The 25,194-nt window shown below is 40.5% G+C and overlaps 1 protein-coding gene across 1 annotated transcript in view; it reads right to left on the reverse strand.

The window, feature by feature from the left end:
- Positions 1-143: 143 nt before the first annotated feature.
- krt222 (keratin 222) overlaps positions 144-25,194 on the reverse strand; it is a 28,919-nt gene continuing 3,868 nt past the window's right edge. Inside the window, exons 3-10 of the mRNA XM_084345829.1 lie at positions 24,838-24,920; positions 23,657-23,810; positions 20,379-20,657; positions 11,147-11,272; positions 10,242-10,462; positions 6,068-6,288; positions 5,867-5,969; positions 144-2,940 (exon numbers count right to left, since the gene is read on the reverse strand). Of these exons, the coding sequence (XP_084201955.1) occupies positions 2,727-2,940; positions 5,867-5,969; positions 6,068-6,288; positions 10,242-10,462; positions 11,147-11,272; positions 20,379-20,657; positions 23,657-23,810; positions 24,838-24,920 (1,401 nt within the window). The 3' untranslated portion in view covers positions 144-2,726. The remainder of the gene's footprint in view (positions 2,941-5,866; positions 5,970-6,067; positions 6,289-10,241; positions 10,463-11,146; positions 11,273-20,378; positions 20,658-23,656; positions 23,811-24,837; positions 24,921-25,194) is intronic.

The following is a 25,194-nucleotide window of genomic DNA, read 5'->3' on the forward strand; positions in this document are numbered from 1 at the left end:
GAGAGAGAGCTTTGTGTTCTACATCACCTCACCATCAAAGCCTATCTATAATCATAAATGAGGGCATTTTGGTTAATGGTTTTGTGCCTTCTAATAAATCGAAACAAGATGATGGTAAACATTCGACAGAAAACACACCAGTCTGCACATAATTCATTTTTTATTTGAAATGATAAATTGTTAGATAAGAGCATAATGCTTAATTTTGAAGTTACAAAGCTCCCGAAATGAAGAGTGTGCTTCATGAAGCAAGCAAAATCAAGCTCAGAACTGCATAGATAATGTCTTTAAATATTCTTAACATATTCTGAGGCACCCAAATGCAATGCACAATGGTCCTTTTCCTTTTTGTAATATCTTTGGTGCCAACTCAAAAAAACTTAAAAACTCTTGATCTAGGGTATAACAGATAGCATGTGCTACACACCCCGAGTTGAGTACTGAGGACACACTGCAGTGTTAACTATTTACAAATACTGCCCTCCTCTGGTTAAGACAGGGAATCTAAATCCACTGAGACACACGGTGAGTGCTCACTGCTAAGACCACAGTGACCAGATTTTAGAGATAATGCATCATAAAATATAGCTACATTATCATTTTGAGTTGCAAGACTTTTTTTTTTCTCCACACAGAGAATGTGCTGCAGTGACAAAATACCCTCAATGTTAAGTGCTATATGTGTCTGCAGTGCAAGCATTTAGGGACTGTACAGAAATTATTAGGGTCTGAAGATCATTGCTTTTCACATTTTTTAAAAACTTCGTCAGTCTCCGGTGTTCATAATATTTCCAATGGACCCTCCCCTTGACTAAAAGAAAGAATGCAACACCCTCCCAAAAACTCTTACAGTAGTATATCACCATTAAATAGTTATTGTCATTTTGCCTTTAATAACTAAGAGTGCATTAAGATTTAAAGATTGTGTGTTCAACTTTTGAAAGATATATCTCAATGGTATATATATAATATCCACATGCCGATCAAAGGGGATTGGCGATTTCCAAAAAATATGGTAAACAAAATAATTGTATCTGTTTCTGAATGTTCAGTAAATATTGAGTTTATAAGAGCTGTCACTTCCACGCCCAGTTTGCTTCAGTCTTAAACACCCACCACTGCAGATAAGAATCAGGCAGGAACGTTCACGGGTGTGTTAATCTATTAAAATTTTATTCACATTATGTTGAGTCATGTTTGTGACGTCCTTCCTCACTACCTGATCTGTTTACCCAGAAGTTATAGCGACAGTCGACCTAATGAAATGGATTAAATAAAATTAGCATTTCTCTAGGCTTTAACATGCTTGGAAACATTTGAGATAATGTAAGTTCACACCTCAACAAAATATATAACAAAGGTCGAGTCGCTTTTAGACATTTTAATGCAGAAATGTTACATATTATATCTTTTATTTCCTTTCTGTTTTCTTTATTCCTTTTTACACATTTTACTGCAGTTCTTTCTGTTGAGCAGTGATGAAATGTAACTAAGTACATTTACTTAAGTACTTTATTTGTGTGCAATTTTTTTACTTGTACTTTCCATTTTCGGCTATTTTATACTTCTACTCCACTTAATTTTGGAGGCAAATGTTGTACTCTTTACACCACTACATTTATTTGATAACTTTAGTAACTATTACCTCGCAGATTGCATGCTGCATCAGAGCCAAAGTAGCAAATTTTAAAATGTATTTATTTTATCGGCAATTAGATTAGAAAAACACAGATACAGATGATCAGAAAAATGCTGAATAAAGTCAACCCCTAGTATACAGTATATACTGTACAATCATGTAAATATATTTTTAATTTACTTTTACTTGTTTTATTGATACTTGGGTACATTTATTGCCAGAAAATTACTTTTTTTACTTGAGTAAATTAAAAATCAAATCCTTTAAGACTTTTACCCTTAATCTTACATTACTATTCATATAGAGTAATATTTTAGCACATTATCTTTACTTTTACTCAAGTATGTCTTTTGCGTACTTTTACAACACTGCCGTTGTGTATGAGTAATGCATAAAGTCCAGGTGGGAACTGCTTTTGGGTGATAATTCAAGTGCTGACTGGAGAGATAATATTCAAATACTGAAATAAAGTCATAATTCTCCCTCTTTCTGAACCCCCCTTTGCCCACATGATTTTTGTACAGTATCTAAAAGAATAAATATGAAATAATCCATCCTTAAATAGTTCACGGCAGCTCACAGTGACCTGTGACTCCATTTATCTCCAACTATCTGTGCACTCGGCCTCCTGCAACAAGTGTTCATTGAAATGAAATGCTGGAGGTAAGCAGAGTCATATGGTCAATTTAATCTCTTTTCCAGTGACCTCATACTAAAATAATGACAGTGCTGAGACATGCCTTTTCTTCATCAAGACTGATGTAGAAGAAAGATGGTGACATATTAATTGTCCTCTGTAATGTAGGTCTGATGTCATGGATCTGACACTATAAAATGGCCCCATTGATAATTCTTATCCTGCCAGAGTCAAGATCTGATGAGAGAAATCATAGTTTCAGTCATCAGTTGTGATATAAAGTTTAATGAATGCTGCCATTTGAAATTCATTAAGCACTGGAAGTGATGGTCATGGATGCTAATATCGCAGATGTCAATGACACAGATGTTATATCTGTAACTTCAACATCACCAGTGTTACTATAAACAGCTGCAAACCAATGCTGACTCTGGCAAAGCAGTGACAGAGTTACGGTGTGATAGTAGGGATGCTGCGAGATCTCTTCATGATGAGACGCACCTCCACGTCAGGGAGGCTGTCCTGTTTAGTCTGGGCACACCCCTCATCTGCTGCAGCCATGTGCAGGTCGAAGCGCAGCGACACCGACTTCTTCCGCAGTTTGGGATTCCCTCTGAAGAAAGAGCCCTCCCACTGCTTTATCACCTTGTCAATCTTCTCTGTCCTGGTAGGAAAGAGGTTAGATGTCGTGGCAATAAAATGTGATGATGATGATGATGATGATGACACACGATGGTCACTTCACATTATGCGTTATCGGATTATTTGCATAATTCATTGAAACTATTTTCAGTGGATGCTTTTCTTGTTGTTGGTCTCTATCCTGCTTATATGTCAAACATGTTTCCTTGTGTTCAGGAACATTTATACAATCCTGATGACCAAAGAGTTGGGATGCTGTGTAAAACATTAAAATAAAAAAAACATTAAAATAAAAAAAAAAAGAATGCAATCATTTGCAAATAAACTGTGTTTACGACAACAGTTTGAACCTTTATACAATCATGTGTTTCACAAAGTGGTGAACCTCACCCCATCCTTGATTGTGAACGACTGAGCCTATCGAGGATGCCCCTTTCATACCCAGTCATGATACTATCACCTGTTACCAATGAAGCTGTTTGCCTGTGGAATGTGTTTTTGGAACACTTTCTCAGTCTTTTGTTGCCCGTCTCCAAACTGTTGTGTTGCTGCCATCAAATTCAGAATAAGCATATATTTACAAAAATCAATGCTGTTGCTAATGTGAAACACTCAATATAATGTCTTTGTACTTCTTTCAATTGATTATATCTCAAAAAGGATTAGCAACTGATCACATTCTGTTTTATTCTTATTTACACAGTGTCCCAACTTTATGGGAATCTGGTACATAACACTAATTTGTCTTAAATTGAATGTAGACCTCAACTGCTGGAAGTCTATTTATTGATTAACTTAAAGTAATATTGTATGTTATGTTATTCCATGTGGGATGGCTTATTTCAATAGGCTACATTATGACAAAAACAGGAAACATGTTATTCATTGATTTATGCATGATACACCTCATTGCAGAGTAACACCAGGGGGCAGCAAGGTACAACACTTGACTGGCCTCAGACGTGAGCTGGTATTAGAGCTGTTTAACACTATAACTGAATGAGAACCTACTTTGTAGTGACATGCAACCAGTCCGTCACTGAGTAGACTCACTGAGGATCAGGATCTCTGATCTTTGCTGTTTAAAGTGAACTAAATGATGCAATGGTCTGAAAAATACAGACCATGCATCTGCAGAAGAGGCCATGTCCAGTACTTGTCCATGCAAGTGAGCCACTACAGAAACAGGGTAACCTCACACACTAATTGATGATTTGGGCAGTGAAATGGGAGGGTTTAAGGTACCATATATTTGTTGGGCTTTTAGAGGGAGCGCCACAGAGCTAAACAATAAATGTACCCAAACACATTTTCCATTGGATTGTTAATTGCTTTTCTGACCACCTGGGGGCAGTACAACACACTGTAAACACAACACTGACATTAAAAAGTTAGCAAGCAGTTTCCTGTTAACACATTCAGCAAACACAGAGCAACACTAGTATTCAGTCATGGCTGTGTTCAACTATGTATGCACTATAAGTCCAATATTCCATGTCCTCTCAGCCCAGTTTTGATCACCATATGACAGAAATATCTGTTTATTAGAATAGATGCCTGCTGCAACAAAAAACAAGGTTGATGAGAGCGCTGAGAGTGAACCAAAGCAAAACATTTGCAAGCCATAAAATCCAAAAATTAACTGAACCACATTACTATGCTGTGTAAATATAGAATCTCGAGGCCCCTCACGATTCCACTTTGATTCAATTAAATTCAAATAGTTTCAACTCGATTCCGAGGACTTCGATGCAATTATAAAATGATTATTGATACATCTTTATGCACCGTGATGCATCAATGTTTTTTATTTCACACGTGATTTATTTTTCTCACTACTTTTAGCGTATTTAGCCCTCCTTACCAAAATAGTAGAATACCTTTGAAGATAAGTTATATACAGGTAAATGACGATTACGTTTCACCATCCAATTGGTATTGGTATTTACCGGTGGGACAAATCAGTGACTAGAAAGTGTTGTTACGTATCTGAATCTCAGTTTTGACTAAACCACACGAAGATATGGACAGTATGAATGTTTTTAACAGTATAGGCCTGTAAGCTAGTTGTCAACGTTATGAGAACATTCAGCTGACAAACATTGGTTCCATCAGTAATTACAGATAGGTGCCTTCATAACGGACCACTACCTAACAATGCAGTAGTCTGAACTAATTAACTTGAAGGCATCAAGAACCGCTGAAGTGTAAACAAGTTAATTCTTTCTTTCAGAGGCAGAACTTGTTCTGGAAGTATTCAAGGAGGTAACACAAATTTAGTGGGCTGGCCAACATTGATAACTGTGGAGAATCTGTAAAGTGACAGAGTGACTTATACTGTCTGCTGATCACAGACAGACAGATGACTATTCTGGCAGATGGACTAGATGTGTGTATGTCTCTGTGGACGTTGTGCATGTGTGCGTGTGCGGGGCAGGTAACAACGAAGCATGAACAAAGAACCCGTCCAACAATAACAGGTGCCACGCCCTGAAGCCTCCCCACCAGGCAGGTATCTCTACATCAAACACAAGCCATTAAAGGAGGAAAATTCCCATGAAGCTCTGTGATGAATAACTCATGGGAACCTGCGCAGCCAACTACTAACGTTTTATCCTTTGTAACTTGTTTAACGTGCAATGATAATTCCTTTGAGAGTTTGTACATCTTGTCTGCTGGACCAGACGTCGCCGGGGTGGGGAGGACATGGATGACTGTGTCATTATAAGCTAATGAGTCAATAAAATAGGTGTGAAGCCCTCAGGAGATCAAGCAAGCAAGAAACAATGTTGTTTAGTAATCAAAAAGGCAATTATCTGGGTAACGTAAAGCAGATCGCTCTCAGGTGATGCTCTTAGTGCTTGCTATTAGAAAATGCCTACATGTCAGACTGAGCCAAAGGTGCTGACTACAGCTCAATGGGGGGGGGCAAAATGATCAATACTTACTCGATGGTACCGTGACCCTCTGCACTCTCTCGCACCACGTTGCCCTGAAGAATCTCCTGAGTCTTCACAGTCGAGATTGGCAAGTCTTTATCTTGCTCTGGCTCTGTGAGAAGACATCAATGACAAATCATAACAAGATGTGACTGTAGTGAGAGTGTGTGTGTGTGTGTGTGTGTGTGTGTGTGTGTGTGTGCGTCTTACCTGTGAGTATCACAAGGCTTTGCTGCCTATGCAGTATGCTTTTCTTTAATCCGTTGTCTGCAGGAAAGAGTGAAGGTATTTCAGGCAGGGGCTCTGACTTGGGTTCGTCCGGAGTGACAGCAGGGTCACTGAAGCCGTTCTCTAGCCCGTTCTCCTTCGGCTCCTCCACATAAGACCTCCAGGGCTGCAGACTCATTGGCTGCCCAATACGACTCATGTACCTGCAGGAAGGAGGGCAGTGTAGATAGTATGGATGTATGCATGTATGTGACACAGACATTTTATGGAATATATACTTGTTCCCTTCTTTCTGAGTGTTAGATGAGAAGATCAAAACCTCTGCCATGTCTAAGGGAAGCTACAGCCATGAGATACTCAATTTAGCTTAGCATTGAGACAGGAAATGGAGCTAGCTTAGGCTCTGTTTGAAGGTAAAAAAACGTGCCCAGCAGCACCTATAAAGCAACTTCATTAGCGTGCGTTTCATGCCAACAAATACCAGTGTGTATAAACAAGTTGTGAAACCACAACAAGCGGTTTGCTTTTTCCAGTCCTTAGAATAGGCTAAGCTGATGCCGATAAGCGAAAAACTATAGCTTCATATTTCACAGATATAAGCTTGGCATAAGATAGAAGATAGAAAATAGAAGATAGAAGATATTATCTTCTTGTATCTTAAATTTCCTCTGGTGCATTTATTGAAATGTCTCGACAACTAGATGGCCATGAAATGTAGTTTCCATAAGGTTGAATTGTATTTTTTTAACTTTGGATATCATTTGACTTTTTTAATCTAGTGCCATCATCAGGTCAAAATAATTTGAATTATTACCAAATACCTGCAAAAGTAATTCAATTCGCATCAACATCAGCTGTATATTTATGGGGGCGGGACTAGATAAGCATCTGCTTCTCCCGCTTTCCCTTTCGGCTATGTGTACTACCTTATTTTAACTAAGATGATGTGTGATGATGACTGTCTAATAACATGCCGAAATAAATAAATAAATAAATAAATAAATAAATAAATATTTTGTTGTTAGTGCTAATTAGCAAATGTTAGCATGCTCACACACAAAAGATTATATAAAGGTGTCTACATTGTCATTATGAGCATGTAAGTATTCAGGTGTTAACATTTAGCTCAAAGCATATTTTAGCTTTACAACTACAAGCATGGCTAATTTCTGCTGCTAGGGGTCTTTCTAATAAAACAAAACAAAAGATGTTTGCAGAGTGTTACGTGTGACAGGTCTGGTGGAGTGGAGGGGGCAGCCAGCTCTGGAGGAGAGAGTCTGGTGCAGAGTCAGACACTCTGGAGGCATAAACACCCGGAGTCACATCAGATTCTGCTCTGATCGTGAACCATTTACCAATGGCAGGAGCTCAGAGATTACTTTTACCTGACCTCCATTGTCCGGTGTTTATGTTCTGTAATGTTGAAAGTTGTAATGCTAACTGGAGTTGGAAGGGAAATACACTAACTTTGCCAATTTTCAACCGTAATCTTTATCTATCGGAATTTAGTTCATGCTGAGGGACACATTAGTGAGCCCCCTCAATGTTCTCTGTGTTGCTGGGGGTCGGCGTAAAATCTGGCCTACTTCCGAGTACCAGTGAGGATACATGAAAGTTCACTTCTGGTTTGCATAGAGGTGAGCCAGAGACCTTCTTCAGGATCCTAAAGATAAACTGGAAAAAAACAAGACCAGCAGGGCCGAGAGGAAAGATGACCACTGAGTGAGTATTCTGTCATCTAACGCAATGTTTTAAATATATTTAGAAAATATGTAGGCGTACAGTTTACCGTCTCAAAACATATGCAACAGCTGTTTGTGTGTGGGCCTGTGGAAAACTCACACAAAGCTTATTTTGTAATTACTTAACACAAAGCCACTTAATTCAAAGCACTAAGCTTTGCCCGAAAGGACGTGTTGAATGTCTGTTCCTTAGCCATCAGTATGAGTAGACCAAGGCTGAATAAGTGTAGTGGTCAGAGAGGACACGTCAAGAGTGGATCACAAAGAGGCGCATTGACAGTGCACAGAGCCTAGCAGCATCTCTGAGAGCGCACAGGGCTGCAGCTCCAACAGGTGACAGTGAGTCCAACCTGGTGGTAAACCTGCAGCAGGCCATCTCTCTGACCACCGGACCTGCTCCAGAGGAGGAGAGGAGAGAAGCCGACCCGATGGAAACTGTAACCAAAGAATTACAGACGGCTCACAGATTCACACAGCAGCCTCCGAGTGCTAACAGATGAATCCACCACAGCTTCATAGAGTGACTCTGAAAACACTAAATGACTTGCTTTAACAAATTTCATTTGTTTATACAATGCAGACCGGAAATTTCTTCTTAGCAGGCAATAAACCTGGGATATAATATTCAGTTTTACTTGCAGCTGTATAGTGACGTTAGCGAGCCACATGTTAAGTCCCGTTCTTTTGATCGTTATTTTAAATCATTATTAATTCCACAAGATAATACACACAGTGGTCAGGTGGTCATGCGACATTTATGCACATTTCTCCTTGTTTCAGTTAGTGTTGTTTGAACTATGACCTGCAGTTACAAGCTGTGACGACTCATGAGTCATCAGTAAACGTTATGAGGTCATCGGTCCACTCAGCCATCGTCCATATTATTGTTTCTGTTGTATTCATTTTAAGTTTTACAACACTTCACAGTTTTTTATTGTGAAAAATGTTATGAATGAATATTTTTCTCACTGGACTGAGATCTAAAGGATACTAAATAAACTGTGTATTATACAACACTACCAAATATAAACAAATATTTAGTCTATGTAGTATTATAACAATGAAAACTATGAACTATAAAACTTCTTCCTCTTTACTGGCAATGACATAGCTAACTTATTTCAAATGCCTTTTTGTATACAGCTCCGTTTGCATTGCCCAGAGAGGAGAGGGGGAAAAGAAGAGGGAGGACTGGAGTCTCTGGTGAGCATTGAGTTTTGTGATAAACCTGAATAAAACACACAAATACACACAACCTCTGCTTGTCGATGCTCGCCAGCTTGCGGTTAATGTGCAGCAAATTAATCTGGCTGTTTGGAGCAAATACACACTTGAGCAAGTAACAGGAATAATCTTCATATGGTGCAAATACATATGATCTCTCTTTGCACAGCCTGAACAAGATTGGATGGCTAAATGATTGAATACAAGTATTGTGCACTGACCTTTCCATATTATCTTTTGTGCCTTTTATTTAGTTAATTAACACCTTTGGGGTTTTATGCATGCAGAAATGTCCGTAAGAAAGAGTCATTATCACTGTATGAAGATGCTCTCATCTCTTTTTTTGTCACACAGCTGTTTGTGCCTCTTTGACCACCCTTATCACATATGGAAGCTGATGCAGCAAATGTGTTAAATTGCAAAGGAGCTCAATGTGAGATGTCAATCTGTGGTTCAAAAGGCCTGTGAAGATAATTAAAGGCGATGCCAAAGAAATGGAATATTCCTTAGTAAAACTGCTTGACACTGCCTAGGAATAAGTTAAGAGACCAGACAAAGATGGGTGAACTGTTATATCATCTTGTCTGAGGAAAGACAGACCTGGATGTTCAGGCTATGAATCAGTGGTAGCAAGTTAGTCACTTTAACTACATTTTTATACGCACGCAATTACTGTTGTTGTTACATGTCTATGTTGCATGGCCTTACTCGAGAGCCCATTTATGTCTCACCCTGCAACTATTGTGGATTTTCAGTTTCACTACAGATAGATTCTACATAATCCATTACAGAATAGAGGGCTTTGACCTGACTAAAAAGGTCTTCACTTGAAATCATCAGATTGACAGCTTCATAAAAGAAATCATTAAGACCTAATTGTGTTTACTTTGTGCTCAAGTGCTAATGATGACATTTCTGTCTTAGTCATGTCATTGAACATGTGTGTCTGTGTTCTAGATACTGAATTTGCATAAAAACATCATAAAAATTGATTGATATTTCTGTGGTATTTTGTTTTTCTTACATTTGTTCTCTACTGTTCCTTGGAACACTTTTGAGGGTTGAAACTGCACCAGTGTTCTGGGAAGTCAAATAACTTCCTGGTTAACACTAAAACCACAAAATTCCAACTAAACCACTCCTTTCTGCTTCCTTGAAGCTCCATTCCTGTCTTTCCATTTTGTCCTCACCTGCCCTCTTCACTCTCCAGTAGACGTCGGTAAGTAGTGATCTCTCGCTCCAGCCTCATCTTGGTGTTAAGGAGCTGGCTGTGGCGCTCGCGCTGGCTGGCCAGTCCGCTCCTCACCTGCTCCAGCTCACTCTCCAGCCCAGCAATCACCTGGGAAAGGTCCTGCAGCTGGCTGGAATACAGCTGCTGGGTGTTCTGCAGGGAGTTCTCAAGGCCTTTCTCCTGAAAAGTAAAAGGAAAGGAGCTTTTACGATAATGACTACACAGATGTCATTATCTTTTGAAATAACTCCATGTTGAATTTAAAGAACCATGTAGAGACTTATCTTGTTATCACTTTATTATAATATAATTATAATTATTATATATAATTGTTTCAGCATCTACATCACAATGTACAACAGTAGGCAAATTAACTCACCTGTGTCACATTTAAGATGTGTTTTTTTGTGTTTTTGCGGCATTCAAGATGGATATTAAGATTGCTGCACTTGATAAATATTACATGTTGCCACACAGTAGTCTTTTTGTTACTCGGTGGTTGTAACCATGGTGAATTCCACCTATTGTAACATCACATGCATAGCCTCTATTGAGATATTCAAGTTATCTGTTGTAAATTCCTGTATTTTTCATATCACAATAATAATTGCAGAAAAAACAAAATACTGCAATGTCATTATTTTTCCAATATTGTGCAGCCCTACTTAATTTGATTCTGGAGTAAACTGTTTAAAGACCCAAACTGAATCAAGGGGTGATTGAAAGGTGATTGATAAAAACATGCAGTATAAGCTATATTCTATGTTACTAATATCAATAGGCCACTTACCATGGAAATTTTTTTATCAGTGTGATAGATGGGGAGTTGGCTGTGGTGATATGTGATGATGTGTGTTTCCTTACCAATGCATGTAGGGTCTCAATCTCCACCTGCAGGGAGTGCCACTGCTTCCTGGCTTCAGCTAGCTCGGCCCGGGCCTCCCTCAAGGCACTGCTGCCGAGGCTCACCTGCGCCCAAGCTGCCTCCTCCTGGATGACATGACAAGGATTTGCCATTGAAAGAGGTACAAGAACCCCATCGCTACCAACACTGCCACCATCTCATCCAAGTAAACACACCAAACCACAAACAATCTTACTCATTTTAACTTCTACTCATCCAGTACACAGATGAAGTCCAAATAAATGTTTTAATGTTAGCACCGTCACTGATGGTACAGTCATGGTCAAAAGTTTACAACAGATACTACTTTGTCACAAAAAACATTCATGAAGTTTGGTTCAATAATTAATTTATTATTGGTCTTCTGAAAATGTGACCAAATCTGCTGGGTTAAAAATATACATACAACAAATAGAATGACCAATTTTTGTGATGTAGAAAATTGTGTGAATCAAATTTGCTCTGTAGCATGGCCTTTTAAATTCTAAGTGGTTACAACTTATAACAGCTGGTGACTTTTCTGGGTCCATTTAAAAAGGGCTTGTTTGATACACCCACTGGACTCAGCCACAACCACTACAATGGGAAAGTCTAAGGAGCTCAGCATTGATCTGAAAGAGCACATTATTTGAAGTCCGTTAAGTTTCTTGGAGCCATTTCAAAGCAGTTACAGGTCCCAAGATCACCTGTACAAACAACTGTTTGTAAGTATAAAGTGCATGGCACAGTTTTGTCACTGCCATGATCAGGAAGAAAACACAAACTGTGACCTGCTGCTGAGAAAAAAATGGTCAGGATGGTCAAGAGTCAACCAAAAACCACCAAAAAGAAAGTCTGCAATAAATTAGAAGCTGCTGGAAGAGTCCACAGTCACGCGTGTTTTGCATCAACATGGGCTGAGAGGCTGCTGTGCAAGAAAGAAGCCCTTGACACGGCACCTTAAAGCTCAAAATGAAGTTTGCTGCTGATCACATGGACAAAGAAAAAACCTCCTGGAGGAAAACTCTGTGGTCAGATGAAACAAAAACGGAGTTGTTTGGCTACAATGACCAGCAATATCTTTGGAGGAGAGAAGGTGAGGCCTTTAACCCCAAGAACACCATACCTACTGTCAAGCATGGTGGCGGCAGTATTATGCTGTGGGGCTGTTTTGCTGCCACTAGATCTGGTGCTCTAAAGAAAGTAAATGGAATAATGAAGAAGGAGGTATATCACCGAAAATCATCAGCAGAAGATTGGGCCTTGGGTGCAGTTGGGTGCTCCAATAGGACAATGATCCCAAACACAAAGCAAAAGTGGTAAAGTAACGGCTAAATCAGGCTAGGACTGAGATTTTGGAATGGCCTTCCCAAGTCCTGACTGGAACCCCATTGATAACATGTGGACTGTGCTGAAGAAAAAAGTCTGTGCCAGGAAGTAATCAAATTTAGTTGAACTTCACCGATTTTATCAAGGGGAGTGGTTACAAATTTAGCCAGAGGACTACCAGAAGCTTTTGGATAGCTATCAAAAGTATCTAATTGAGGTGAAAATGGTGTTGGGACCTCACCACATGGTCCTAACAATAGAGAGGCCTGCATGTAAACCAAAGCTTAACATGCGTGCCCCCATGCACTAACAAAGCCTGTAAACAAAGGAAAGAGTGCAACCCCAGTGTCCAGTAAGTAACACCTGGTTGCTACAGTTCCCCAGGTTTGAAACTCCAATTCTCCCATTGGCCAAAAGCGCACCTGAGCACATTGTCAGTTCCGGCATGACAGCCTGATACACAGAGACCTTAAGTACAGCTGCCTGCCCAACTCACAGCAGTCCCATTGTAAAGTGCTGCTGGAAGCTGTGGCCTCCGCCGGCGCAGCTGTGACTAAAAGGGAGAGAGTCCCAAGAATAGGTGTGCACCATACGGACTGTGCACGCTTCTGCATGTGCATCTCCTCACTTTTCCACTGACATTGCAAAAAAAACAAGGGGAAAAGGAAAGGCAAACAGCCACGAACTGTTTGGTCGCAATGTAAGAGTGTGAGGATATGTGTATATGAAATACACACAGCCCTATATCTGAAATGATAAATAAATGGAATAAAAAGAAGAAGATGGAAATGGCAAGAGGTCACCCATGTGCAGGCTGTGGTGTGCGCATGCCTGCAGGAGATGGGCATGCCAGGCCACGACCGCCTGTGAAAATCCTGCCTACTGCATGAATTTGCTTTATCATACCAGGGACATCATCATACCATACCTTTATCATACCAGGGAGGCAAGTGCCTCTTGGTTTATGACTCCTCCCCCTTTGAGATGAAGGAGATCTTGCTGGCCCCATGCACCTTGCGGAAAAGACAGGAGCATGGATGCAGCCCGTGGGCCTCTGAGGCGAGAAGGAATTCTAAACTGCCTGGACGATTGGCTGGTGTGGGCCTGGACAGGAGAACAGGGTTGCTGCCATGTAGCCTGGCCCAGAAGAATGGAGGCTCCACCCACATGTGGTAGCAGAGATCGTGCATTGCTTTGGGAGAGCTGGTGCAGATCTGTTAGTCTCCAGGGAGTCAACCTAAAAGAGAAGAGTTACTCCCTGTCCTTCTGTTGTCAAAGGTGAGATGACCCGCCCCTCGGAACAGATGCCTTGGCCCATCAGTGGCTCCAAGGCCTTCTGTACACATTTCCCCCTTCAGTCTCCTTCCTCCCCCCTGCCCTCCCCTCATTGATATGTGGGAAGCCATGCGAGCTCCCGGTCCAGAAGGATCTACTTTAACATGGTCAAGGGGTTCTGTTTCACCCCTTTCCTCAGGGTCTTCAGCTTTTGGCCTGGCCCCTGAAAAGACTGCCTCCTCAAAACGGGCATGGTGTGGATGGGTATTGTGCCACCTGCGCCATCCACGAGGGCAGCATACTCATACTGTTGAAGGTTACTTGAGTTATGGTGTGGGGGGCAAGATGGTGGGGGGAGTAGTGCGGCGCCCCAACCCGGCCTTTCTCCCCAAGGTTCTCTCAGATTCAGGTAGTCGGTAGTCAGGTAGTCGGTACTGCCTATGGCTCCCCAATGGCTGGTCCCACTTCAAAAGCCTCTGTTGGGAGGACACTTAAAGCAGTCAGTTAGCCTTGCGTCTGGCAGGCTAGCCTGAGTGGCCCCTTCACTGGCCTTGGCTTTAGGTAGTGTTTTGCACCTAAGCAGACAGCGGCAGCAGACAGCGTGTGGGTTTCCTTCCGGCTCAGTGGTTTGTACATATTGGTCATACTTAATTTGTAGCATGTGGGTTGAGCACCTGTGCTGGGTTTGGGACACTGAATCTGCTCCTGTTCTTCACAAGGTGTCTTACAGAGTCCCTGTCCATTTGGAATATATAGCTGGGTGGAGAGATAGTCTCAATACAATAGAGAACTGTAGGTTATGTTGTAACTGTGGTTTCCTGACTGAAGAGACTATCTCTCCACTTCGAGATCGCTCAGAATCTTCGATGTGTTGATCAAGTAAAATCAGAGCGATCAGGCACAAATGTGTCATATATACCTGGGTGTTCCAGTACACCTAGTGTGTCTTAAATAATTATCCACATCATCTGTCAGGTGGGGACATTCCCTGTACATATGGAATATGGAGCTGGGTGGAGAGATGGTCTCAGAGAACCACGGTTACAACGTAACCTATCGTTCTTTCCCCATTGGCAGTCAGTCAGACATTCAGAGGATAAACAGCCACAGGTGCTGTTGGTAGTGTGTCAGTGTCAGTTTAGGTAAACAGACAACAGAGCAGACGCCCAGGCCTGCGTGTCAACACAACTAAGCAAGCTGTGTTGACACACTGTACAGCTGTGAGACGCTTCACACCCTCTGTCCTCAACCCCCTTCGAATGCAGTGAAGCTGTCTGCATAAATTCTGTTTCAATTAATAAAAAACACAACGCAATAAGCACATTTAGGGAGGGATTATCCTAAATCAGCTATTACTGTAAAATTACTTTTAGTATGTATGTAAAGATAATGTAAAGAAAGTACTTCAAACATTAAAAGTACTTATTATGCAGAATGACTACTTTCACTGTGTTATATTATTTTGAATATATTATTGGATTAACACAGACTGTAAGTAGCATTTTTCTTTTGTGGTTGGTGCAGTTGAGGTGGTGCTAATTTAAACAACTTAATATACTCAATATATCCCTCTGGCCTTGTTCAAAAAAACTACCCTCTCAGCTTGTTCGTGGCCAAAAATGGCCACCAACAGATTGAGTCTGTAATTTTTTAGATTTTGTATGTTTTTTGCTGCTTTTACTGCATAAAGTTTTTAATCAATATCAGTTCTTGTCACCAGTACAAAATATCCATTACTTTTTATTTGTTTAACCCCTCAAATGCCAATTAGTTTGCACAATGTGCTTGTTGGAAAACTACCACAAAAATGACCACTGCATCTTCTCAGTGCTACCGGTTTTTCTTGTATTATCAATAACACAGTCTGAGATATGTAACTGATTAACAACAACACTGATTATTATGCATTGTTATTTTTGTGCAGGGAAGGCAAAGTAGATAAAACTTCCTCTTAGCTTGTTTGTGGCCAAAAATGTCCACCTCTTGTTTACATTTCCAAAATGCTATAAAATTAATATATATATAAAGAAAATTCCACTTTTAATGACTTGATTTTTTAAATTTGCATCAGTCCTAATCATGAAAACCAAAATCTCATTCAAATTCTGAATTTTAACCCTTTAAATGCCTGTTAGATCACATAATGCTAAGGATTTATAAAGGGAGAAAAGCATAAAATCACATTGTTTTTACCAAATAATACGTGCTACCTGATTTATTCCTTAACCATCATTGCAGCTTAATGTGTGTCAATAATAAGCAGTATGAATGATTTTTATGCTTCATTAGTTTTTTGTGCAGTGACAGAAAAACATAAAAACTCCCTCTCAGCTTGTTCGTGGCCAAAAATGTCCACCTCCTGTTTACATTTCCAAAATGCTATAAAATTAATATATATACATAAAAAATTCCACTTTTACTGACTTGATTTTTTAAATTTGCATCAGTCCTAGTCATAAAAACCAAAATCTCATTCAAATTCTGAATTTTAACCCTTTAAATGCCTGTTAGATCACATAATGCTAATGATTTATAAAGGGAGAGAAGCATAAAATCACATTTTTTGGCCACCTCCTGTTTGCTTCTACAAAACACTATATACTGAAAATATTTGCTTCTTTCACTGGTTATTTTTTTTCATTTGGCATCAGTCCTGATCATGAAATCCAAAATTTTTATCAATTCCAGAATTTTAACCCTTTAAATACCAGTTAGACTATATATTTATATATTACCACTAACTTTCCAGGGGGAAAGTTGTCATTTTCACCATATGATTGATGCAACCCAATATCTTTCTATCATTGCAGGTCAGTAACAGTGACAAAGATTATTATTTTTTGCATTATTACTAAAAAGACAAAACTCCAATGCTGCATGTGAGTGGCCAAAAATGCCACATTTATTGTCGTTTTTTTAGAGAACAACAGCATGTGCGTGTTTGTGTGTCAGAGAGAGAGAACATTAAAGTGTGTGTGTGTGTGTGTGTGTGTGTGTGTGCGCGCACGCGCGTGTATGCTCAAGGGCAGCAGGATGTGCAAACCACAGCAGAGTGGTCCTTGCAGACACACTTTCCACAGTTAGAGCAAGTGGTTACCGTTCTTCTTCTTCTTTGGGTGCACAGTTCACACCTTCTCCTACTTTTGTTGGTGGGCTCTGGGTCACACTCTGATTCACCCTCTTGTATCCCAGTAACAATGGCAGCAGCAGCTACTGAGCGTGGGGGACATGGCCATCTTGCAATTGCTGGAGTCACCAGCACGTGCCCAAGCTCCTCCGAGAACACCCTTCGCTGAGGTTTTGGAAGACTCCCACTCAGGATGGACCGATTTCCACAGGACGAAGGCATTGTATGCCGAGATGTCCAGGAGGTTGTAGAAGAGAGCCAATGGCCATCCGTGGTGTTGCTGTCATCTTCTGAGGAAGGTGTCCCCTCATCTTCAGGAGAGGACGTGTCCTCATCTTGGGCAGAAGATGTCTCCTCCTCAAGCGCAGAGCATTTCTCCCCATCTTCACTCTCCGAGCCCATCATATACTGAAGTGCTTCAGTCAGTGAATATGACCTTCTCACCATCTTGCCAAGGAAAGAATGATCTGGGAGCTGTTAGGCTCACTTATAGCATTAGTACTGACTGCACCTGCATCAACTCCAGGGCAGATTTATAAACAGTGTCAGACTTTGTTTTTGTTTCGCCCGAGGGCAGAGGTCAAGATGACCTGTGATCCTTTTTTTTTTTTTGGAGAGCAGCTATTTGAGTATTTGAGTGACTATTTGGGCAGCTGTAGCTCAGTGGGTAGAGTTCAAACCCCGGCTCCCCTGGGTGGGACTGAGCTACATGCCGAAGCATCCTTGAGCAAGTTGCTGAATCCCAAAATTGCTCCTGATGTGCAGTTGGCACCTTGCGAGGCAGCCATCAGAGGGCCCTGCAATGAGCTGGTGTCTCATCCAGGGGTGTACGCTGGCCTTCGCCCATTGCAAACTGGATTTGGCCCCAGTAGCCCCGCAACCCCTCCGAAGAAGGGGGGATAAAAAAGCGGCAACACCCCGCGACCCAAATAGGAATAAGCGGACAAGAAAACGGAACGGAACGGAACGGAGCTACATGTATTTGAGTATGTAAGGGCTATTGTGTAGTTGTGTGTGGCATTCTTTTATGAAAATATCAAAGCTACAGGTCTTTTCAACCTGTGTGTCAAAGCCAAGTTTGCTTTGGAAACTCAAAGCCCAATAGCCTGTCCCAAGAGAAATTCACTGTAACTTGGAGGTATGACATACTGTAATTTGTCACTCTATCTTACAAATACATATTTAGAGGCACAATTTTTCTCATGCACAAACACACATCATTACCTGACATCCTTAAGATCACACCTATGTCAAAATTGCGTCATGCATTCGCTCCATTGGAGTGCAGTAAGCCATCATACGCCCCTAGTAGAACCTAAGAATATTACCTAAAATTGCTCCCTTGGCCAAAAATGGACAAATGAAATAATTTGGTAGAAAATATTAAAAACTAAAATGTTCAAGTGGTGTGTTTAGAATGAAAACCATTTCACCTAAATTATATGATTTAATACTGTAAATCACAAGGAATTAAAAAATGTAGTTTGAATGGGTTTCAATTGGCCAAAAGTGTCCACGATAGAGCCATAAGGTACAATTGGAGATATACAGTATAATATTGACATTTTTAAAGAGCAGGTTTTGAAAATGGAAAAATCAGAAAAAAATCCAGACCTTTGGGAAATATCATTCCATAAGCATTAACACAGCTAAAATGGTCAACAAAAAGGAAGTGAGGTGGACATAAATGGCCAGGATAGAGTCCAGAGGGATATCCATCAAATCTTATTTTTTATATATATATTTTGTATCTTAAACTATAAACTATAGTTGCCACAGAAAGGTAAACATTAAGAGTAAAACGTACAATATTTGTCTCTGAAATATAGTGAAGCACAAATGTAAAGTAGCATCAAGTGGTAATATTCAAGAAAAGGACCTTTAAATAAAGTACAGCACTAGTGTTATTGTACTTAGTTGCTTTCCACAACTGATTTTAGGTGATATTTTTGACAGTGCTAATCTTATTTTGACTACTGGAGTCAGTATCTGTCTGCATTGGACAGTCAATTATAATCCACTGCAGTAATTGTAACTGAGCGACTTAGTAGTACTGAATGGTACCACTAAGAGTGTTTGACCAGTAGTGGGACATTGGAGCAATATTTTACAACTATTTGAATTGCAAACATGCTACAGGAAACAAATGAATGACAATATTTATTCAAATGGACCCAAAAAACTACAATGACCCATGGCTAGATTTAGAACAAAATCAATGTAAAAGCACTTTACTTGCAGACCTCTCCTTCCAAGATCAATCAAGAAACAGGACTACCACAAGAAAATCACTATCTCCTCAACTCTGGCAGCCTGGTGGAAAACACATAAAAACACCAGGTCATCACTGGCTCCATGTAGATACATCCCGATATGGCATTATCTGGACTTCCAGCTACACAACACCCCCATTTACTTTTTAGCATGTCAACAAAACAAAACAAAACTTCCTAATTTGGTATTGGTAGTTGCTGCAAAAATTAAGTCTATGTTGGGTTCCACTGAAAATTATAATAGATGTCATGTAGTTTGGGTACCTGCATCACAGGTTTGACTCCTCATTGTACTTTACACTCCAACTCATGAGGTAAACAATGCAGCCCTTTCCAGGAAGCACAGCTTTATTCTGTGTAATATCATAACAATATATCTCCCACTAACTGCATGTTAATATGTCCTGTATAACACTTTCTTCTTCAAAAGACTGCATTATTTGAAATTCTAATATCACCCATGATAACTATGGACGTCATGCAGTCTTTTGACTGCAGCATTGTGTAACAGTTACTTTAGTGGGCCAGACAGAGAAGGTTTGATGTAAACAACAACATCTCATAAAACCTGCTCCATTTCAGCACTGTGGAAGCTTGCAGATGACAGAACAAAGTCATTTTGCTGTGGCACAGGAGCACTGGGATAACAAAAGGCATCCACACTGCACTCTTTCCAATAATAACTAAACAGAGGACAGATAAAACAAACCTAAAATAACAATAGAAAAGCTCCAACTCTCCAATAAAAATAGCTGCCATTAATACACAAAGGATACAAATCTGCAAGATAGATGATAGGTGTTTGGGTTTAAATGTAGCTCATGAATATTTAATGAAGGCCAGAGATAATTCACTCAGAGTAGTAAGTGATAAGTTGTAGCACACTACTGTAATTGTGTGTAGGAATGAAAAGGTAAAGCAAATGAGGACACAATCATGCAAAAACATAAACAAATCTGCAAGAAGATACAGACACACATACATATGCAAAGAAGGAGGGAGAGACATGGTGAGTCCTGAACCTAAAGCTTCACCACAGTCAACAAACACTCTGCTAACATTTAAAACCAGCTGAGCATATACATCACTCTGTCTTTGTTTTAAGACGGCCTGGAGTGTGAGGGTGTGTCTGGCTGGCAGTGGGCCAGGACAAACATGACAGAGGCATAAGAAAAAAAGGAAAGTGAAGATGCAGGAGTTGATGCGTACCTCACTGAGAGCTCCTCTGTGTGTTCTGGATGATGCTGCTGCTCCAGATCGGCTAGGCCCGACCAGACTGGGGAGCGGATTTGACACAGTACCCAGGCCGAGGTGTCTCTCTCCCGGGCTGGGAAGTCGGCTCTGATCGCACTGCGCTCTGATTTGGTCGAGGAGCTGGGTGAGCTCCATCCCTGTGCCATCCTCCACCTCCTGTCCTGCTGCTGCTATGGCTGTCACTAACAGAGCATCGCAGGAGCTGGCCCGCTGCAGCTGTAGAGCCCGGGCTGCCTGAACACAGCCAACCAGAGGGGGTAGGAGGGGGAGGGAGGGAGAGAGAGAGAGAGAGAGAGAGAGAGAGAGAGAGAGAGAGAGAAAGAGAGAGAGAGAGAGACAGACAGAGAAAAGGTGAGAACAGAGTGAATGATGTAAAGAGTGAGAATTACAAGAGAAGAAAAACAAGACAAAGAGGGAAATAAGTAGAAAATCATTAGGTGAATGGCTGCAAAGTCTGCAAAAAAAGTCTAAGAGCAATGTGTGTGTGTATGTGTGTGTGTGTGTGTGTGTGTGTGTGTGTGTGTGTCCTTGTGTGTAGAGTGTTCACGCAATGCAGAGGCAAGAGGAAAAGAAGAACCAGTTATTGAGTCCTACATGTGTGCCTACGTGTGTGTGTGCGTGTGTACGTGTTTGTGTGTTTGTGTGTTTGTGTGTGTGGGCATGTGTACGTGTATACATGCAGAAAAGACACTGGAAGGGGTGGGGTGGGGGTGTATTAGTCAGCAGGAATGAGAAAACCAAGAGGAGGTAGGAGAGTAAGGAGAGGGGAGGGGTGGATGAGGTCAGAGTGAAAGGACGAGGAACCGTTAGATGCAGTGAAGCTTAACTCACAAATCATCACAAATCAAAGCATGCGCGCACACACACACACAACAAGAATATAATGCAAGTGAAAGTACAAGAGGCTACTTATTATGTACGTAATAACATAGCAACATTGTACCAATGGTAACTAGTTACATGTTTAAATACAGTATACTACACACTGCATCATTTTATCCTCTCTTCTATTGTTTAAAGAAAAAACTATAATTTTGAGGTTCAGGCTGTTGATTGAGCAAAACAACCAATGTGAAGGTGTCACTTTAAGATAAACCATGATTTTTTCAAGACAATCAATATCAATTGTAAAAATAATCAGCAGATGAATCTATGATATATATAATTGATAGTTGCAGCCTTATATAAAATAGTTAGAAATTAGCTGCATTAGTAGAATAGACTAATAATGATATCATTTATTAGATAGTTACAGGGAACATTTAGCCGCATTAAGTACAATTACTTTTAATAAAGAACATTAGCCTGATTATACTTACATACCTTTACTTAAGTAAAGGATCTAAATTGTTCCGATTCCGATATCAGTATTGGAAATGCTGCCGAAAATGCAGGTATCTGTATCGGTGAGCACATGAGTCTATGCACTGATCCGATACCATGTAATTTATAAAATGGGACCCTGCTACTTCCCAGTTAGCTCCATTAGCTCTGCTTAACGCTACATATTGGAAATCAATTCTTCTTCGCTGCTCCGAAAGCCAACACAGGAAGTTGTGCTGTCCTGCCACTGGCAACTACTGTTAGAGCGGTGAAGAAGAAGTTGATTTCACGTGAGTCAGACAGAGCTAGCAACATGTCAGCTAGTTGGCAATTTTTTTTTTCCCGTGAGTAAGTTTTAAGGGAATTATTTATTCCTATTTATTTAAGTTGCTGTTGCACTACTGTGCACAAACTGTCCTATTGAAAAAGTGGGTGCACTTTAACAGTTTTTAAAGGAATTGTTATTTATTCCGATTTCTTTATTTGTTCTTTTTCGGTTATGACTGACTGTCAAAATAGATAATAAAAGAATGTTCTCTGCAAGGTTTTACCTGAGCCAGGCCATACAACAATGATAGCAATCATACCACATCCATACAGGGCTAGCAGTATATACAGCTGTTAAAAGAAAAAAATACAACTTGTTCTTCTTCTTTTTTTTAACAGACAGTGGTATCAGATTGGTACTTGGTATCTGCTGAAAACCCAAAGCCCAGGTATAGGAATCGGTATTGGGAAGGAAAAAATGGCATCGGAACATCTCTAATCTAAATACTTCCTCCTCCTCCACTGTAGTGTAGTGAAGCTGTACAGTGGTGCTTTGAGCTCAGCATCAATGTCAGAAAGATATAAACTCAAAATCAGGATCACCACGATAAGTAACATGCATTACATATTCTGCTCTTGCAGGCCTGCCCAGCAGCCTAACAACATCAGATCCAACTCACTCAGTCAGCTGCTGGTTAGTTATCATCTCAGCACCTTACATCACCACAGTGACGAACATACTGTATTACCTCAGCTCTGATGACGCCAATACAAAGTCAGCTAGCTCTGAAACTACTCACCACCTAAATTTAGCCAAAAGAAATCATTCCTCAATGTCCTCCAGGTGTCCCAGTCATTGCCGACATTAGTGTTTCAGACACCCAGTGGTTCTTGCCCTCTCCACAACCTCATGCACCCAAGAAGACTGAATCCTTCAAACTGCTGTTAGATGTCACAATTAGACAGCTCTTGTGAGTGACTCTCATTCTGTGTAAGCAAAAGATAAACCAATTCTGCCAACAGAAGTTTGGTTCCATAGCCGATGCTAAGTGCGTTCAATGATGTTGGTACCTCTCAACTTCCAGCCAGATTCACAAAGGCTCTGGCTTCATCTTCTAATTACAGGTAAAAATGTCCACATCTACACCTCAGTCTGTGCTGTCTCTTGCCCAGAGGACACTGTTTTTGACTTCTAAATCTTGTCTTACAGTTGTTGGGTTACCCAGCCACCAGATGTGCGCTTGCAAGGTTTAACCTGATGTTCATGAACCAATTAGATGGATCATTGATTTTTTGGCCCATCTCTTCTGTAACCATACCAATAGCATAGGTTCCTGACAACATTGCTCCCAAGGACACACACCAAACCTCCACCAAGCTAATAATCGATTCTTATTCGTGTTTGTATTCCAATCTTATGAGGAGACATGTCATTGTGAAGTGAAATTTATTTTTATTATTAAATTTTATTCAAAATTAAAAAGGTTGTAATGTGAGCCTGTGCATACAGAGGGATAAGCACCATCAGACAGAAAGATGGACAGGCAAATAGAAAGAGGAAGGCACAGTGAAGCAGGCAGACAGAGGGTTGGATGGAAACAAACAAAAAAAACGAAAAAAAAAAATGCAGTGCATCTATTGACCTCAAACTCCTGGTGCATCTCCTGCAGCTCTGCCATGGAGTGCCGGAGGTCTGCCTGCAGCTTCGTGCTGCTCTGATCTGCGTTCCTCTTTGACTGCCTGAGCAGAACCACATGTTGCTCCAGACACTTGGTGTTCCTCTCCTCCGCCTCACATCTGTGATACGATGTCATCAGCCAACATCATTTATTGAGCCCCATTCAGTGACTACTGTTAATCATTCAACCACGGCATACATAGGTGACTTAAAGACCTAATTTTAACACAGAGGAAACAATGAAATGGCCAGAGAAAACACATTTAATCAAGTTCGAGAGCAACAGATCAAAGTCAGGTGGAATTTTCTTATTTTCCTGAAGTATTGACACATTCCTCAGTCTTGCCAAATACCCAGTTTAACTTCATTTAAAAGGAGTTTCTAACAATCATTAGTGACTATCCACTAAGAAGGTCAAAGATGCGGTTTTAGCTGAACAATCCCATTTTGGTGCATGACAGTGAAGGAGGGTGTTGCAGAAATCATTACTTCAAGTAAAAAGGGCCAAAAAGACCTTGACATCATTAAAGTGTGTCATAAACAGAGTCCAGAGTCTCACAGACACGCTATAAATAGAAATAGAAATAGCTATAAATAGAACAGGTGTATTTATTTCCAGCTGCAGCGTGTCGCCGCTGTCCTTCGGGGGTTAATGGCTAACAGTGGAGGGGTGGTGTGTCCGTGTGTTGAGAGAGGTGGGGGGTGACTCAGTGTCACTCTGCATCAATACATAAGTGAAAGTGCCGACGCGGCACAAAGCCCGGCCTGGATTTGTATGCAGGTTGGCTCACTGGAGCAGGAACTGGCCTGAGTTAGATAACAGAGGACTGGAAAAGTATTGCAGCAGGATAAAAACAGGAGGTCTTTCTACATCTAAGTGTGGTACTGGTGATGCTTTTGTGGGCCAATAATGATAATCTCACATGATCTATTAGCATCTAATACTAAGTTACAATAAAAATACACACAAATCTGTATTTATCTCCACTGCAGCTGATCACTACAGACATAAACTGTATGAATGAGCATTATATGTTTATGGGATGCGATCTTATGCCTTATACTAATCAATAAGCCCTAGACTGTACTGATGGAGGGAGAGGAGCGTTAGAGTTTTTGGGAACACTACAGCCGAATACAGCTGACCTGGCCTGGATGGCAGCAGCTCTGGACTTCATGCTGTCAGACTGCAGTGCCAGCTGGGCATTCTCCATCAGTAGTTTACCAACCTGACAGACACAAAACACAATAACATTAGATTAGATCAGTGTGCAAAAACAACATGCAATTCTACATCTGGCAGGGTGATTCATTTGGGTGAGGCCCACTACAAAGTAAAAGACTTCGTCTGGAATATTGAAAACCATATGTTTATATTATTATACAATGTATTCGATTATTTTTCAGTGACAACCTAAATGTTTGTTATTAGGACCCTACATAATAAACCAATAGGCCTTTTTTACAGCATACATTGTGCCTTGTCATAGTAGAAAAGCACAT

This window comes from Pagrus pagrus, assembly GCF_965226575.1.
Source record: "Pagrus pagrus genome assembly, chromosome: 2".
Taxonomy (NCBI): domain Eukaryota; kingdom Metazoa; phylum Chordata; class Actinopteri; order Spariformes; family Sparidae; genus Pagrus; species Pagrus pagrus.